This window comes from Branchiostoma belcheri, unplaced genomic scaffold, assembly GCF_001625305.1.
Source record: "Branchiostoma belcheri isolate BF01 breed outbred unplaced genomic scaffold, Haploidv18h27 scaffold7, whole genome shotgun sequence".
NCBI classification, from domain to species: Eukaryota; Metazoa; Chordata; class Leptocardii; order Amphioxiformes; family Branchiostomatidae; genus Branchiostoma; species Branchiostoma belcheri.
This window is the reverse complement of record NW_017804353.1, coordinates 5922271-5938349: the sequence shown is the minus strand read 5'-3', so window position 1 is coordinate 5938349 and position 16079 is coordinate 5922271. Positions and strand designations below refer to the sequence as shown.

General features: G+C 41.1%; 1 protein-coding gene across 1 annotated transcript in view; it reads left to right on the top strand.

Annotated features, from left to right (window-relative positions):
- Positions 1-16079, top strand: part of LOC109484726 (dual oxidase 2-like) — a 38691-nt gene that overhangs the window by 6247 nt on the left and 16365 nt on the right. Inside the window, exons 4-17 of the mRNA XM_019788084.1 lie at positions 636-826; positions 1220-1293; positions 1913-2073; positions 3033-3199; positions 3733-3793; positions 4215-4320; positions 6504-6615; positions 8314-8440; positions 9155-9327; positions 10509-10699; positions 11088-11203; positions 11934-12101; positions 14849-14977; positions 15428-15630. Of these exons, the coding sequence (XP_019643643.1) occupies positions 636-826; positions 1220-1293; positions 1913-2073; positions 3033-3199; positions 3733-3793; positions 4215-4320; positions 6504-6615; positions 8314-8440; positions 9155-9327; positions 10509-10699; positions 11088-11203; positions 11934-12101; positions 14849-14977; positions 15428-15630 (1979 nt within the window). The remainder of the gene's footprint in view (positions 1-635; positions 827-1219; positions 1294-1912; positions 2074-3032; positions 3200-3732; positions 3794-4214; positions 4321-6503; positions 6616-8313; positions 8441-9154; positions 9328-10508; positions 10700-11087; positions 11204-11933; positions 12102-14848; positions 14978-15427; positions 15631-16079) is intronic.

Here is a 16079-nt window from a genome sequence, read left to right as displayed (position 1 = left end):
CGTCGTCGCTCGGGGCTGTGTATTTGTTCAAGATTATGTACATCTGTCCTTTACCTATCGTTCATCGTCATATACATATAGTATACATACTATACGAGACCAAAATACTACCAAGACCGATAGAGAACCGATGCCATCTTGCGTCTTTTTATCAAACTACAAGAATTGTGGACTGCCCGGCCTGTAGTTAGTTGGACACGATTTCGAGCACCCGAACACCAGCGGTGAGCCAGTCCATCGCATTCTACCTTGTCTCCGTTGGTTGTGGGGAGTTCAAACTAGTGTTTAGGAGACCATATTCGGCTATGTGTGACAGCTCTAGGCGTAACAGGTCAGTTAAATGAAATGTAAATCTGAATGTCCATGTAGAACAATCTCTCAAGTCAGTACAGAAAACTAGAAAATACTTGAAAGAAATTCCCGAAGGCACGACTCGCCAGGCAGGAGCCAAAATGTTGACTGGCCAAGTATTAGGACACGAGGACATGGCATACAAATGGGGGGGCTGTGATTGGCTAGAAGATGAGTAAACATGCGCCGTTCACGTGCAACGGAGTTTTCCAGAAATTGGGCAAAACAAATTAGTTACCTGTTTCTGCTTTGTGATAAAATTTTTTTTCTTCCCCCGTTCGCAGGCCAGCAGGTAGTTGAGGAAGTTCTGGACGCCCAGCGGCCGGGCTGTCCCGTGGAGTACTTCAACATCCCCATCCCGAGGGGAGACCCAGACTACGACCCGGACTCACGCGGCGGCAGGGAGCTCCCCTTCCTCCGGTCCCGGTACGACATGGGGGTGACCGGGTACTCTCCGAACAACCCTCGGCAACAGGTGAGCCTCACGCCATACCCCATACACCTAAACAATAGACCGATATCAAATGTCCATCACAATTAAAAGTTAAACCAATGAGAGGATGGCAATTAGCGGTTCGACCAATGAGAGAGTGGCTGCTTGAAATATCTACATTTCTATGTTCTGGAGAAGAGATATAATTGGCTAGAGGCGTGCAGGCAAGTCGCTTTCCAATTATTTTCTCTTTAAACTTAGGCCTGGACGTGATGCCCCATGGGGGTCTTGTCCAGTATACAATAGATGTGAGGCCGATTTCTACTATTTATTCAGCCTGCAATTTTGTGCAAAGGAGTCTGGTGGAGACTAAAATTCCAACGAGACTCGAGAAATGTGTTGTTAACAAATCCTTTGTCTGACTGGCTGTTCCAGTTAAATGAGATCACCCCCTACCTTGACGGAGGACTGATGTACGGAGTGACCAAGGCCTGGGCGGACGCACTCAGGTTTGCAACATACACGTGTACTGTGTAGTTTATCAATAAGTCAAAAATATTTACATAATTATTTTGTGTACAGGTAGCTTTGTATTCTCTTTTTTAGTGTTTTTTTTTAATTTATTGTACTAAATGAGGCCCTTTGAGGTCCTTCAAAATGTTGTTCAACCTTTATTCAGCTTAAAATCACACGTTTAATTTATTAGTCGACTTTGGCCGCTTTTCAAGAGTTCGTGTGGGGGGGGGGTCCAGTCGCCATGTTCACATAGCGTGGGAGATTATAGTTACAAAACAAATTCTTACAAATTAGACAAGTAACATTCGCAAAGCAAATGCATTAATGTTCACCTTCGCATATGGTCTGCTCTGTTAATTCTTTCTCAAACACATTCACATTTATATGGTGACACTAGTCTAAATCCCTACTACTTTAAAATTGCAATATAATGTAACCCAACACCAGTTACCATGGTGAGAGACGGTCTAGTTCAGGTCATTGACCAGGTCTGAGGTCACTGGAGAAGAGGAAGAAACTGAGCAAAGACAAAATATGTTTTCCTTCGGTAAACATAATAATGCCTTTCATGTTGCACCCCCCCCCCAACACACACACCCCTCCACCATGCAGGTTGTTCAGTGAGGACCGACCAGGGCGACTCATGTCGTGCGGTGACCAGGGCCATGCGGACTGCGGAGATCTCTACCCCGCCTACAACACCCTGGGTCTTCCCTTCGCCAACCCGCCCCCACCGAGGGACCACGTACTCAAACCGTCCTACCGCTTCTTCAGTAAGTGTATTACCTTCGCCAAGTAGGTTATCGGTGTTTGGTAACGTTCCTGTGTTTACGGGTCTCTCTGCCTGTTAACAAGAAATGCATATATAGATGTGTTGATATTTGGTAGGTAGGTGGGTACGTAAGTCTTGATGAGACCTCGAAATATTATTAGATTTTGGATCTCCTGGCGGCTTGTTATGGTATTGCAGTGGAAACTTCCGGTTTTGGTATCTCATGACTTGGACATTCTAGGGTCCCGACTTTTTCACGGTACATGGATCCTGCTCTCAAAAAATAGTGACATGAGTTGGGATCCCTAGCAGCTTGTTCTGGAACTTCAGAAGCAGTATTGTTGAAAAATGCGAGGAGAATAATTTAAGAACCATGCCAATTGACATTTTTAATGTATCCTTGACTATATGTAGCTGAAGTAGTATTTGACAAAATTATTGAAATAATTTTAAAAAAAGATCTAATTTATGAATTAATGAACAAGAAATTCTGTTAGTCCGTACACATTTATGAACCCTTTGTTCTGGTCATTTCTGATGTAAAAGTGTCTATTAAAGGAAACCAGAATGGGTCCAAGCGTGTGTCTGGTGGTAGACTACTCCAGACAATTAGTCCACTGAGTAGCCTTTGACTCTTCTGAGGGGCCCGCATGCCCTTTTCCGTAGAGCGTAATCGGCCTTTTCATTCTAGGTAGAGCGTAGACGGACCGCTTTATTTCAACGCACAGCGTAATTGGCGCATTTTACGTAGAGCGCAATTCGCCGTTTTATTTTACGTAATGCGTTGTAGCTACCCGGAATTTACCGTAAAACGTAATGGGGGAGGCTTCTTGAATTCAGCGTAATACGTAGCCGGCTCTAAAAATTTAGCGTAGAGCGTTGAGCGTTATCGGGAACCCCCCATGCAGGCCCTCTTCTGAGGCTCTCTCGCGTAATTTTTCTCCCTCCACCCTACTCCAGAAATCGGCAACCCCCGTGGGAATGAGAACCCGTTCCTGCTGGCGTTCGGGATCCTGTGGTTCCGCTGGCACAACTTCCTGACCGGGCAGATCCACCAGCAGTTCCCGGACTGGAACGACGAGAAGGTCTTCAACGAGGCTCGGAAGTGGGTCATCGCCTCTCACCAGGTCAGCGGAGCTGTTTTCCTCCTCTCTTAAAGGCATCCGATGCAATTGTAGAGCTGAAAAACTGGAAATATTCTGAATAAGGCAATCTTTGTAAAATGGACACATAGTGTTTCACATTAGCACATTTGAGTCAGTATTTCATACTTTGGGCTTCTAAAACTGCAGAAACAATCCCTAAGATGAGTCCTTTATTTTCTGGGTGGTACCCTAAAAATCAGCCAAGGGCCCTTCCAGTAACCATTTTCCGTCAATATTTTGGGAATTTTTGCTCCACGAGGGTCAATACACATTGGGGCAGTGAGATTTCAACTCAATATGTACTTGATAGATGACTATAATATTGACTTTGAAAAATCCGGTTTCCAAGTCCTAAAAACTGCATTGGATGCCTTTAAGCCCCTGTCACACATTCACGAACGTCCTACGAATTCGTTCCTGAACACCAGTAGAACAGGTCGAATTTTTTCTGATCAAAATTTCATCATAACTTTGTAAGAGAAATACGTTTCTATAAACCATACTTTTCTTTCCAGAAAATAGTCCTGTATGACTGGCTTCCAGCCTTTTTAGGAGAAGACCCTGCGAATTACACAGGTAAAACATACTTAGTTCAGGTTATTACTGATTCCACATACTAATAATAAGTTGAAAATGTAAATATTGTGGTTTTTACGTTTTCTCTAATTCTTATCATACTTGTTTGTCGTCGTGAATTAGTTACCGACAAAGATTGGAAACTTTCTGCACAATTTTGATAGTTTCCGTAACATTCGAATTCTCACGTGGTTGTAATAAGTGTTTTAAGTCACTGCACAAAATATATTCTTTACACACAAATTATAGCATACACCTTTACGTTTCCTTTATTGCGTGCTTAAAGATGTGATTTCGAGGAGTGCGTTGATGTTTTAAGTAAGAATCATTAGTACATTTCAGTAAATGGTATCTGTGATAATATTTATTTGTATAAATCGTTTGTGAATATTTTGTTGATGTTGACCTTGTTCTTCTGAAGGTTACAAGTCGTCTGTACATCCGGGCATCACACACGTGTTCCAGTCTGCCGCCATGAGGTGGGGTCATACCATTGTGCCGCCGGGGGTGTACAGGCGCAGCAAAGTGTAAGTCTAAGATCCACTGAAAAAGCTGGTGTTATCATATTAATTACAGTAATGATAAACTTCAGACACCAGTCTGGTTACCAAACTTAGTTTAGCGGCACTTCTGTCTTCATCGGACAAACGAGATTCGGCAGCTAAAATATGTTTGGTAACCAGACTACTTAAAACTGTAGACGTAAAACTGTAAAATCAGTTGAGAATAATGTTTGCTCTCTCTTTGGACTGTCTGAGTGTTATATTTATTGAGTAAACATTTGATTGCGTTCTTATCTTCCTCACTTCCACTGCACTAGCTATAGGTCAGAGCCAGAGGATAACACTCGCTTTAATAAGATAGCCCCCTGCTGATTTTCGGTAGTACTGCAGTTGGAAACTCAAGTTTTTTTTTTATTAATTGCACAAGTAAGACAAAGTACAGGACAAAGTGATAGCGCACTCAAGTTACAATACTTATTTTGACGCTACCACTTAATAAATGAAATACAAGGAAAGAAGGGATAACAAAATGTGAAGTGGTATAATAAAGTACAAAGATGTTGAAATGTTTATGAGCGCAGTCCGATTCCCCACCCAATGATGAAGCAGATAAAACTGTAGGACACAGAAAAAGATGACAGAGAATGATTATTGGAAGCGTTTTGTTGTGGTGATGAATTGTTGGGTTAACATCAAAATGTTGGAATTTGCTATGAGTGAACATGTGGGACTACCACGGAGAAGGAGGAACATTTTGGCGTTGTCAGACAAAACTGTAAAGTTGAGGGAGTGTCCTAAGAGCCTGGAAAGTTTGCCAAGGAGAATTATGCGTTGGGCGTTGTACATAGGGCAGTGGAGTAAGTAATGTGACACTGTTTCGCGTTGGCACCCGCAAACTCAAGTTTAAACATCTATTAAGATAAAAATGTGCTTGAAATATGTATATATAAACAACAACGACCTTGTAATTGCCTTTATATTAAGCCACTTTTATCTGGACCTAAGAGAATTTCTGGAATGTCTTTCACAGTTAGCAGTGGTTATTTATCCCAATTTTTAGCACCATATTAGTGAAAAAAATTACAATTATCCCAAGAAAAATACTTAGCACGTTTTTCACATTAAAATAAATTACGGTGTTAAATAATTGGGATAAATAATCAGTTCTTCACATTTCTCACCGCAAAGTGAGATTGACCAATGACTATAATGACAAGTACAAGTACTATAATGAAGGCATTCAATGCAATTTCAGGGCGGCATAAAACAAATTTTCTGGACGAGAAAATGTGTCTAATATTGACATTTACTGCCGTTTCTTAGCACATTTTTGTCCTTTTTTTTTATACACAAAGTGTTTAAAATAACCCAAAACAAGCCAAGTGAGACGCCACGTTATTTTTCGGATACCTACAATTAAAATCTGTCAGGAACATTACAATTTTGCCTCGCAGATATAGATACATGTGAAAGGGTTTTTTCAACTTACTACATTGAAAGAATAACATGAAAATTGGCTCTGAAACTGCATTGGAATTGCCTTTAATAAGTTGTTTTATTGCAAATTCATGCCCGAGGGCTAATTGCATGAACAGAAGAAACATTTGGTATAAAAACAGATAATTTTTAGCACACATAGAACTACTGATAACTATACTAAAATACTACTAGTAAAAACTGGAGGGCTTGACTTCTTTTTTGAAGACAGAGGAAGACAAAGGATCCCACTTTTTCTGTAATTTGTGGGTTTTCGGATGTTAGGAGAGTAGTTTTTTTTATTTGTATATGTGTGAAACGTCGATGAAGGTTAGACATCCAGGTAATACGATACTCCAAAAACAATTTGAGATAAAGTGCGTTTCGTCTTCCACCGTATTCAACGTACAATCATATCCAGTTGCTTGAGTAACTGCTTTTTGGCGTATATGTATGAAAGTTTGGGTAGAATTTGGAGGCTAGCGCTACGTCAAAGAGTTCATTTCGTTCCTTGCTATAGACGGTACAATTCGAGATAAAATGCGTTTCGTCTTCCACCGTATTCAACGTACAATGTTTGCTAATTCGTTCATACACTTGGGGCCTCTTATACCACCCTCTCTCAATTAGTGGCTCTTTAATAGTTAGTGCTTTCGGCCCCTTGTACTGTCTATGCTTGATATTTACTGAGTAAATATTTGACTGCGTTGTTATCGTGTTTAAACCCGCAGTAGGTCAGACGGGACGTGTGCCTGGCGCAGCACCACGGCCTTCACCAGTCCCCACACGGGCGGCACGTACTTCCACGGACTCCGCACATGCAACTCCTACTGGAACTCGGTGGTGAGTACATTCTAGTCACTGAACTTGAAAAGTTGGTCAAATACGGTCGATGTTCAGGAGAACTTGCACTTCTTGTTCCACCGCTCAGAACCTTTCAACGTGCCACTAGGTTCTCTTCCAGCTCTCATCAATACACCGTCAATATACCTGTCTCCAAGTCATTTTACAACAACAGCTTCTTTCCCCGGACTGCAAAATTATGGAACTCTCTTCCAAACAGCTGCTTTCCATCCGATTACAATCCACAAAGCTTCAAAACAAAGGTCCACCGCCATCTCCTGACATAACTACATTATACTATAGCTCTATGCCTAGAAGTGGCCTAAAATAACTGGCCTTGCATTGAGCGAAACCGTTAAAAAAAATACCACAACAAATAGCCATGCCTTCAAGTACCAATGAGAGATCTCAACCAAGGATTGTTTACAGTTGTTTTTGTTTCTTGTTTGTTTTGCACTCAAAAGATAAAATGAAATATATCGAGTTAAGTAGGCGTGCATGGGAGGGCCGGAAACCTGCTGGTTTATCTTCCCAATACTTTAAGATTAAAAGTTACCATTGATACTGAATGAACCAAAATTTAAACGAAGAAGACAAAAATAAAACAGGAAATAAACAGAAACACTAATGAAACAATACAAATCATCTATCTGAACAACTAAAGAAAAATCAAACTAATTAATCAAGTTTTTGCGGACAGAAGTGCAAATTTAAGAGACTGTGTTACTCGCTCTTTTGTGTTTCATGTTTGAAAACCAGTGTTCAGTTTTCGAAGTTGGGCCACTGCATGAAACCCTATACTTAGGGGTAAGCATGCATTTAAAGATGCGCAAAGGTATAAGAAGGAAATAAATGGAGCATTTATAATAAACTTCATACATATTCTAAAATCAAAAAGCATTTTGGCATGGAAGACTATCTCACATCAATTTATAATAAATCGTTCACAACTAGCATAACAAAATTGAGAATCAGCGCACATTGTCTTCAAATCGAAAAAGGTCGACACCACAACACACCAGCCACTCAGAGACTGTGTCCCACATGTAATGAGAATATTGAAGATGAATTTCACTTTGTTATGACATGTCCCACCTATAGAAAAGAAAGAGATTCATTGTTACAGACTATTACCACTAAGACAAAGTTCACCCAATCTAGTACACAGTACGATACATTCTATGAATTATTGTCATGTCCTACTACCATATCTGCTTACGTAGGTCAATTTCTGTACACCTTATTTTATAAGCGAGACCAAATCATCAATTCATGAACATATTGTGACTCATATACTGTATAGATAGTAGTTTGTAGTAAGAAATGTAATAAGATAGTTTAGTTTTGTAGTATTGTTGTATTACTGCCACACATTGTACCATGTACGATTGTCGAGCAATAAAGTTCATTCATTCATTCATTTATAGTACTTTAGAAAGTGTCACTTATGCTGGGGTCACAATTCCCATACGGGGCCCGGCCGGGCAGCTTTTGGGAACGAAAACTACGATACAGAAGACAACAAAACATCGAAAAGATCTTAATAACAATCATGGGCTCTATTTATCTATATTCTTGATAAGAATAGTTCATTTTTCGTTCGTACAAACAGCCCCGCCGGGCCCCAGTTTTGAAATGTGACCTAAGCATTAGACGTTGAATTTCGTGCAATGCGTATAATTCACTAATTACCAACAGGAACCGATGGAGGAAGGTTTCAAGGGAAACGCCAGCGAGACGTTTGACGGAATAGAGGAGCTCCTTCTGGGCATGTCGTCACAGGTCACCGAACGGGAGGACAACATCATCACTGAGGATCTTAGAGGTAATTATAACGTAGCGATTTTGTTATGAACTGCAGGGATATTGTACAGCGTGATGGGGTTTGATAGAACAGAAGAGAACCTGCCAGCTCAGGGCATGAACGAGAGGGCAACGTCATAACTGATCAAATAGCTTCTCAGAGGTAACCTGCAACACACAGCCTCCTTGCGGTTCTGCGGATAACAGCAACAGGTCACTCTACCGAATTTTAGGACGATGTTTACGTTCATCATCGGAGACCTGAGTGGTCAAGATAGCCACCTACTGACTTTGGACAGTAATGCAATTGAAAGACAAATTCAACAAGATTTACCAATAGGGGTTAAAACACACACTGTCACACAGGAAATCTATACTAGTGACGTCTGTCACTGGCGAAATCAACCATTGTAATAGGCCACAGGAATGAAATACATCACTGCATCAAAGTGCATCATGCATTAAATCAGAGCCTTGTCTTGTCTCCTCTTTTCATATTCATCCGCCATCCATTTTTCGGCATGGCAACAGACATCATTTTTGGCATGTTGACCACTGTCAGAGGGCAATAATATTTCTTTTTTTTTCCAAACTCAGGCGAAAATTTAATGCGCACGCTGATGTCACACATAAAAAAATCTTGCTGTGGCGTTACTAGACTTACAAGGCATGTGTCATCGTTGGTAAATCCTATTTAAGTCATACAGTGGCTAAAGTCGAGTTTATGTTGGCCCAGGGCGCGTGTTCGGCCCGTTAGAGTTTTCCCGGCGTGACCTGATGGCGCTGAACATCCAGCGGGGCCGGGACCACGGCCTGCCGGACTACAACACGGCCCGCGTGGAGTACGGACTGGACAGGGTAGAGAACTTCTCCGATATCAACCCCACACTGTTCGCACAGGATCCGGAGGTGGGTGGTCTGTAGGGCAGACAGTACTAGTAAATTTAGCCACAGGAACATATGCTTAAATACACTATTAGAAGTCCTCATGAAAGTACTTGCCCATACTTCAATCTCAAAAATTTTCTGCGCCAGGTAGCCACAAGGGTCTGATTCCCAAATATAGAAAGAAAACAGGGGGTCGACCAGGCCAAATTCCCACCACAGCTGATGATAGTAAACAAACCTCAACTTTGACCTACCTTTTCTATGATATTCATCCGCCTGGCCAGACAAGACCTAACCACTCACATCTGTCATCATGCCCACTAAACTGGTGAAATGAACAAAACTAGCCCAAAAATTTCCAAAATGGATCAAAACATTCAAGCCTCTACTGCGCAACGCAATTGTGGTATCTACCGTGTACATGCTGTACCCTGTTAGTGGTGCCCTCTAGCGATTTTGTCATGTACTGCATAGAAAGATGTCCGTCCTTTTGTGTCATGGGGTTCGTGCGTGTGTTCTTACGGATGTGTCGGTATGTGTTTTTAATATGCGTCCGTCTGTTTGACTATGTATGTATATCTGTGTTATTATGGCTTAGTGATAGTGTGCCTGTGTGCACGTACGTGTGTATGTATGTGCGCGTACACTCTTACGTGTTTGTGCGCAATCTGAATCCGATGGTGTTCGTACGTGTGTTCTTACGGATGTGTTGACGTGTGTTTTGATATGCGTCTGTCTGACTATGGATGTATATCTGTGTTTTCATAGATTAGTGATAGTGTGCCTATGTGCACGTACGTGTGTGTGTATATGTGTGCTTACACACGTGTGTCTGTGCGCAGTCTAAAATATAAAGAAGGTAATTGTGGGGGCCAGTTTAAGATTGTTGAAGAAAGTTGGCACATAAAGGGGGTGGGGTGTATTGGGGTCGGGCGGACATAAACAAACTACATTATCATATAGCGAGAAGGCATCAACCAATCAGAAGGCTCCGTTTCCCATTGGTTATCAGGCCGTTACCTAAAAAGTGGTCGGTTATTAGAATAACCGACCACTTGTTGGACCGTACCGCTCACTTGGTGGTTTATTCGGTGGTTATTGCACCTGACCAAGGATTATCTCACAATACACACCTCGAGGCGGGGCATTATCCCTTTGAAATACATTCCTATGTTGTTGAATTTTCTGTGATGCTTTCACAGCTTCTAGCAAACATCACAGCATTTGCAGCAGCAAACGACTGGACCACAGACAAGTGTGACATTTGGGTGTGCGGCCTGCTGGAGACCACGGAGCGGGGTCCGGGCCCGCTGTTCAGAGAAATCATCAAGGACCAGTTCGAACGGATCCGCGATGGCGACCGGTTCTGGTTCGAGAACTACAGACAAAACGGGTAAGCTTTGGACATGTCTTGATTGGATGAGAGTAATTAGCTTTTGCATTGTATATCTCTCCCTCTTCGTCACTTTCTTGGCTGTGTGTGTCGTTGTTTGTTTATACGAATTATATAATACAGTTTTTAAAACAAAGTTTAACGTGAATCAGGACATTTTTATTTGCAATGTCAATGCTGGAAAACCGAAAAACTCGTTTCACTCAGGTGTCAGATCATGGAGCTAGAAAGAAGTCCACACACACACACACACACACACACACACACACACATAGAGAGAGAGAGAGAGACAGATAGATAGACAGAAAGACAGAGAGACAGTCCTAGAATAATACAGCCATTTTTCATTGAAAAAACTTGAACCGCGTGTTATAAACTTTGTGTGCAGGTTATTCACAGAGGCTGAAGTGGACCAGATCAGGAACATGACACTTTATGACATCATCCGTAGCATCACCAATATCACAGATATGGACATACAGGAGGATGTCTTCCTCGCCACCGGTTAGTCAAATTCTATCTATTTTAATTAATGTCATCTTAAACATTTCTCTGTATGTATTGCAACATTGGTAAGGTATTCACAAGAGGGCACATGCTACATACATTCACAGGTCAATGAAACTCGGATATTGGGTTTCACTTATACACACTCAGTGCTTCTACGAGTATCAACTTGCTTACGTTTCGATTTTTATCAGACGCCTTCCTCAGAGCTTTGTATTGGAGTACTGCTTATTGCCACTTTATGTTGCCTATTACTACTTGGGTACCTGTCGGTTGGACATCGAAACATAAGCAAAGTGAAAGAAGCACTGGTTGTGTACACGGAATTTTATAATAACCTTATATGTTTTACCTAACTAATGAAATTACTTTTGGGAAAATTATAATGTATAGTATATTGCATGAGCCTCATAATGCAATTTTGACAAAGATGTAACGAGTATGTACATGTACATGTAATAATAAGCACGAGACCTAGATAATTATAAGGTTGTAACGCCAAAAACAGTAGTAACTCAAGCAACTGGATATGAATTTGAAAGTTTGCCAGTTGCTTGAGTAATTGTTTTCGGCGTATCTTATTACCTGGATGTCTAACCTTCAGCTGCTAACCTTCATCGACGTGTATGGCTGTAACATTTAATCTTTTCGTTTTAGTTGTCTATTCTTTATTGTATCAATGGCCATGACTCATGAAACTAAGCCAGATTTGTCCCCACCTTCCCAGAGTCTCCCTGTTTCCAGCCGAAACAGCTGAGTCAGTTGGACATGGAGCCGTGCACCCCCGACAGGCTGGGGCAACCGTCGGACTTCAAGCGGCAGACCTTCGACTACTTCAGCGGCAGCGAGTGGTCCTATGCCCTGTCGTTCGGCGCGATGGGACTGTTCGTAGTTGGTAAGTGTTCGTAGTTGGCAACATTGTATATCCAGAACAGTGCTTTATCCAGAATCACGCTCATCATGAATGGGTCAAGGTTAGGATCAGGTATAGTCATGGATAGTCCGCGCGTGTCCAGAGCTGTACCTGGGGCAAATGTACGTTTTGGGGATACAAGGAGATCTTGAACCTAGGAAGGCCCATAGGTACACTTAGCATTTTTTTATTCCACTTTGTATTTTCTATGGGTACTTTGTATTTTCTATGGGTACTTTGTATTTTCTATGGGTACTTTGTATTTTCTATGGGTACTTTGTATTTTCTATGGGTACTTTGTATTTTCTATGGGTACTTTGTATTTTCTGTGGGTACTTTGTATTTTCTATGGGTACTTTGTATTTTCTATGGGTACTTGTTTTTTTCTGTGGGTACTTTGTATTTTCTATGGGCCTTTTTTATGGTAGACCGAACCAAACAAAAAATAGTAACCCAATGAAGGGCGCACAAAACGATAAATCGTACAAGACGATAAAAATACCGCTCTACCCGGCGAGATCACAGAGACCCCACCAGGTAAGCATACAGCAGTACCTACAGACACGTCCGTGTGTACTTCGCGAAGTTTTTTTGGTGGCTGGCGAAGCGACATTCATTTTGCTTTGATGTGGATGCTCCCATTTTTATTATGGGCGGTATATTTCTGTTTACCATTCCAGGCAACTAAATTTATTTTGAACCTATTAAAACATAATATACTTTACACTTTAAGAAAATTTTGTTTGTTTTGCATGCAATGTTCCACACGTTTATTAATTAGGAGTATCAAATAGTGATTATTACATCCTGGCATAGATTATGTTAATGTAGACACAGGACCATACTATTTTCGGGGGTGCTAGGACATATTGTTCAGACTTCCGTCAACATTTCCGTAGCGATATATGGTAAATCACTTCCTCGCTGAATGTAAATTACTCCTTTGTATTAAAAAAAGCCCGTAATCTAAAGCGAGGGTTCATTGCCAATGTTGGGAAAAAATTGCATTGCGGTTTGCTGCCCTCCTACCAACCGCGAACGTTCATCACATGCAGTTTACGCAGGAAATATGGACAATATGCCGTTTCAGTAAATAACCTGACATCTAAAATTGTTGAAATATTCACAGAAACTCAAATTACACTCTAGGTTGACCGTCTAATCGTGTGGTAAGCTACATGTGTGCTGTAGTGACATGAATTGGCACTTTTGTGGGGAGTGGGGCGTCCCAACAAAGGTCAACGACCTCCATGGCTTACGGCCTATGTTTCACGCTTTTGCACTTCATAAATGAACAATTTTAGATGTCAGGTTATTTACTGAAACGGCATATTGTCCACATTTCCTGCGTAAACTGCATGTGATGAACGTTCGCGGTTGGTAGGAGGGCAGCAAACCGCAATGCAATTTTTTCCCAACATTGGCAATGAACCCTCGCTTTAGATTACGGGCTTTTTTTAATACAAAGGAGTAATTTACATTCAGCGAGGAAATGATTTACCATATATCGCTACGGAAATGTTGACGGAAGTCTGAACAATATGTCCTAGCACCCCCGAAAATAGTATGGTCCTGTGTCTACATTAACATAATCTATGCCAGGATGTAATAATCACTATTTGATACTCCTAATTAATAAACGTGTGGAACATTGCATGCAAAACAAACAAAATTTTCTTAAAGTGTAAAGTATATTATGTTTTAATAGGTTCAAAATAAATTTAGTTGCCTGGAATGGTAAACAGAAATATACCGCCCATAATAAAAATGGGAGCATCCACATCAAAGCAAAATGAATGTCGCTTCGCCAGCCACCAAAAAAACTTCGCGAAGTACACACAGAAAAAAACAAGTACCCATAGAAAATACAAAGTACCCATAGAAAATACAAAGTACCCATAGAAAATACAAAGTACCCATAGAAAATACAAAGTACCCATAGAAAATACAAAGTACCCATAGAAAATACAAAGTACCCATAGAAAATACAAAGTACCCATAGAAAATACAAAGTACCCATAGAAAATACAAAGTACCCATAGAAAATACAAAGTACCCACAGAAAATACAAAGTGGAATAAAAAATGCTAAGTGTACCTATGGGCCTTCGTATGAACCGTGCCTGAACCTAAACCTAAACCTAACCCATTAAAGCATTGCTTCAACTAAGATAGACATTAGGTTTTGGATTTAGTGCTTACAACATAAGTCTTATTCTGTTAAAATATGCCAAATGTAGGGGGTAAGCTTTGGAAGTCACGTGACTATCGTGGGACTCACGTGACTATGACGCAATCAATCCACCAACATGGTGGACGTAGAAATCGAGTGTTGTCTTTTTTCATGTGAGAAATAATCTCAGGTCCCCTTCCTTTTTCTTTGTAAAGTCTAGGAGAAAATTCATTTTTTGGAGTGTTGCCCGTGCATTCTTAGTTAATTATAATAAAAATGTTATCTAACATGCCTGCATATCGTCATTTTTCATTTCACTATACTGTTAATAGGTTTATTTGTATCAACAACAGCATGACTGGCCGTCGTGACGTACAAGACTGAATTTCGATGCTTGTTAACCGTAACATAAATCATTCATAGTAGGATTATTATTTAGTTGGAATCATGTCTACATGTATATTTACAATCATTATGCTACCTTGTATGACCCATAATTATCAACATTACATTCATACAATGCTTTATTATTTTATGATATGAAATATTTCTTAAAGGCTGCATTTTGGTGCTGGCGTGCCTGGCTAAGCGGAGAAAACTACAAGAAGCCAAGGAGAGGATCGAGCACAGGAAAACTCAGACCGCCAGCTCGACGCGCAGGGAGAGCGGGGCATCAACCATACTGGGTAAGGAACAAACAGGCATGAAAACTTTGTGTAATATAGCCATTAACAAGCCTGAGACTTTTAAATTAAGGAAACTTTGTCAGGACTAAATCTAAATTATCTTAGGTTGAAAAAAATCTTAGGTTTAAACTTATACTAGCAGATGGCAGATAAATATTTAACTTTGCATGCTACATGTTTAAGGCTAGCTGTCCAAGTAATTCTTTTATACAAAAAACCATAAATAAAAATGTGCATCATCACGGGCATGCCCGCAGACGGTGCATAAAATTGCATGCCGAATAAACAAAGGGAACCCCGTGTTCTAGGTGCGAACACGAAAAAACGGCTACCCACAATATTCCGTCCGGAGGTCATCACCTCCTTCACGGAGTAAAAAAAAGACCACACTGGGTGCCGTTAAGAGTGGGTTTCCGCCATTATAAATTGATCGCTTCTCATCTCCCCCAGCCTCTGAGTACATGGGCGGGAAGGATGGAGAACACAGCGTGCAGGTGGTGCTGGGTCCGGGGAAGGAGGTGAAGGTGCTGGACCAGTGTCTGAACACCGTGCGGACCATCGACCTGAAGAACCACGCCAGGCTGGACATCTACCTGGCGGTGGAGCGGAACGGAACCATGCTGGCCATGAAGATTCCGAAAGAGTATGACCTGGTAGGTAAAGCCCCTGATACGTATACACAGAACCATGAACTTTCCTATAGAGGCTAACTGGCAGCTTCAGCGAAGAAAACCACGAATATTACATCTAAAGATTATCACAAGCGGAAAAGTTGATAGTTTGGGTGTTGTTTCTTTATTTTCAGAACGAATTAGTTGAACGATCTTCGCCGGATCGGCGCTCCAAGCACTCCGTACGAACTCGGCAAAGTCGTAATTTTCTCAAATTCTGTCCTTCATATAAATCAAAAGATCGTAAAATATGACTGTTGACCTATTTTCTGACCTAGTATAGTCAACAGTTTGGGTCTTATATTAAAGTGAAGACCGTAAAAAAAAACAGCCGTTCTGGGTGCCCCATAGCGACTGTTTCCTGTGCACTTTTGACGCCGTCGAAACGTGCTGTGTGGCACGCTTACATAGCTCGGTCTGTAGAGTATGAC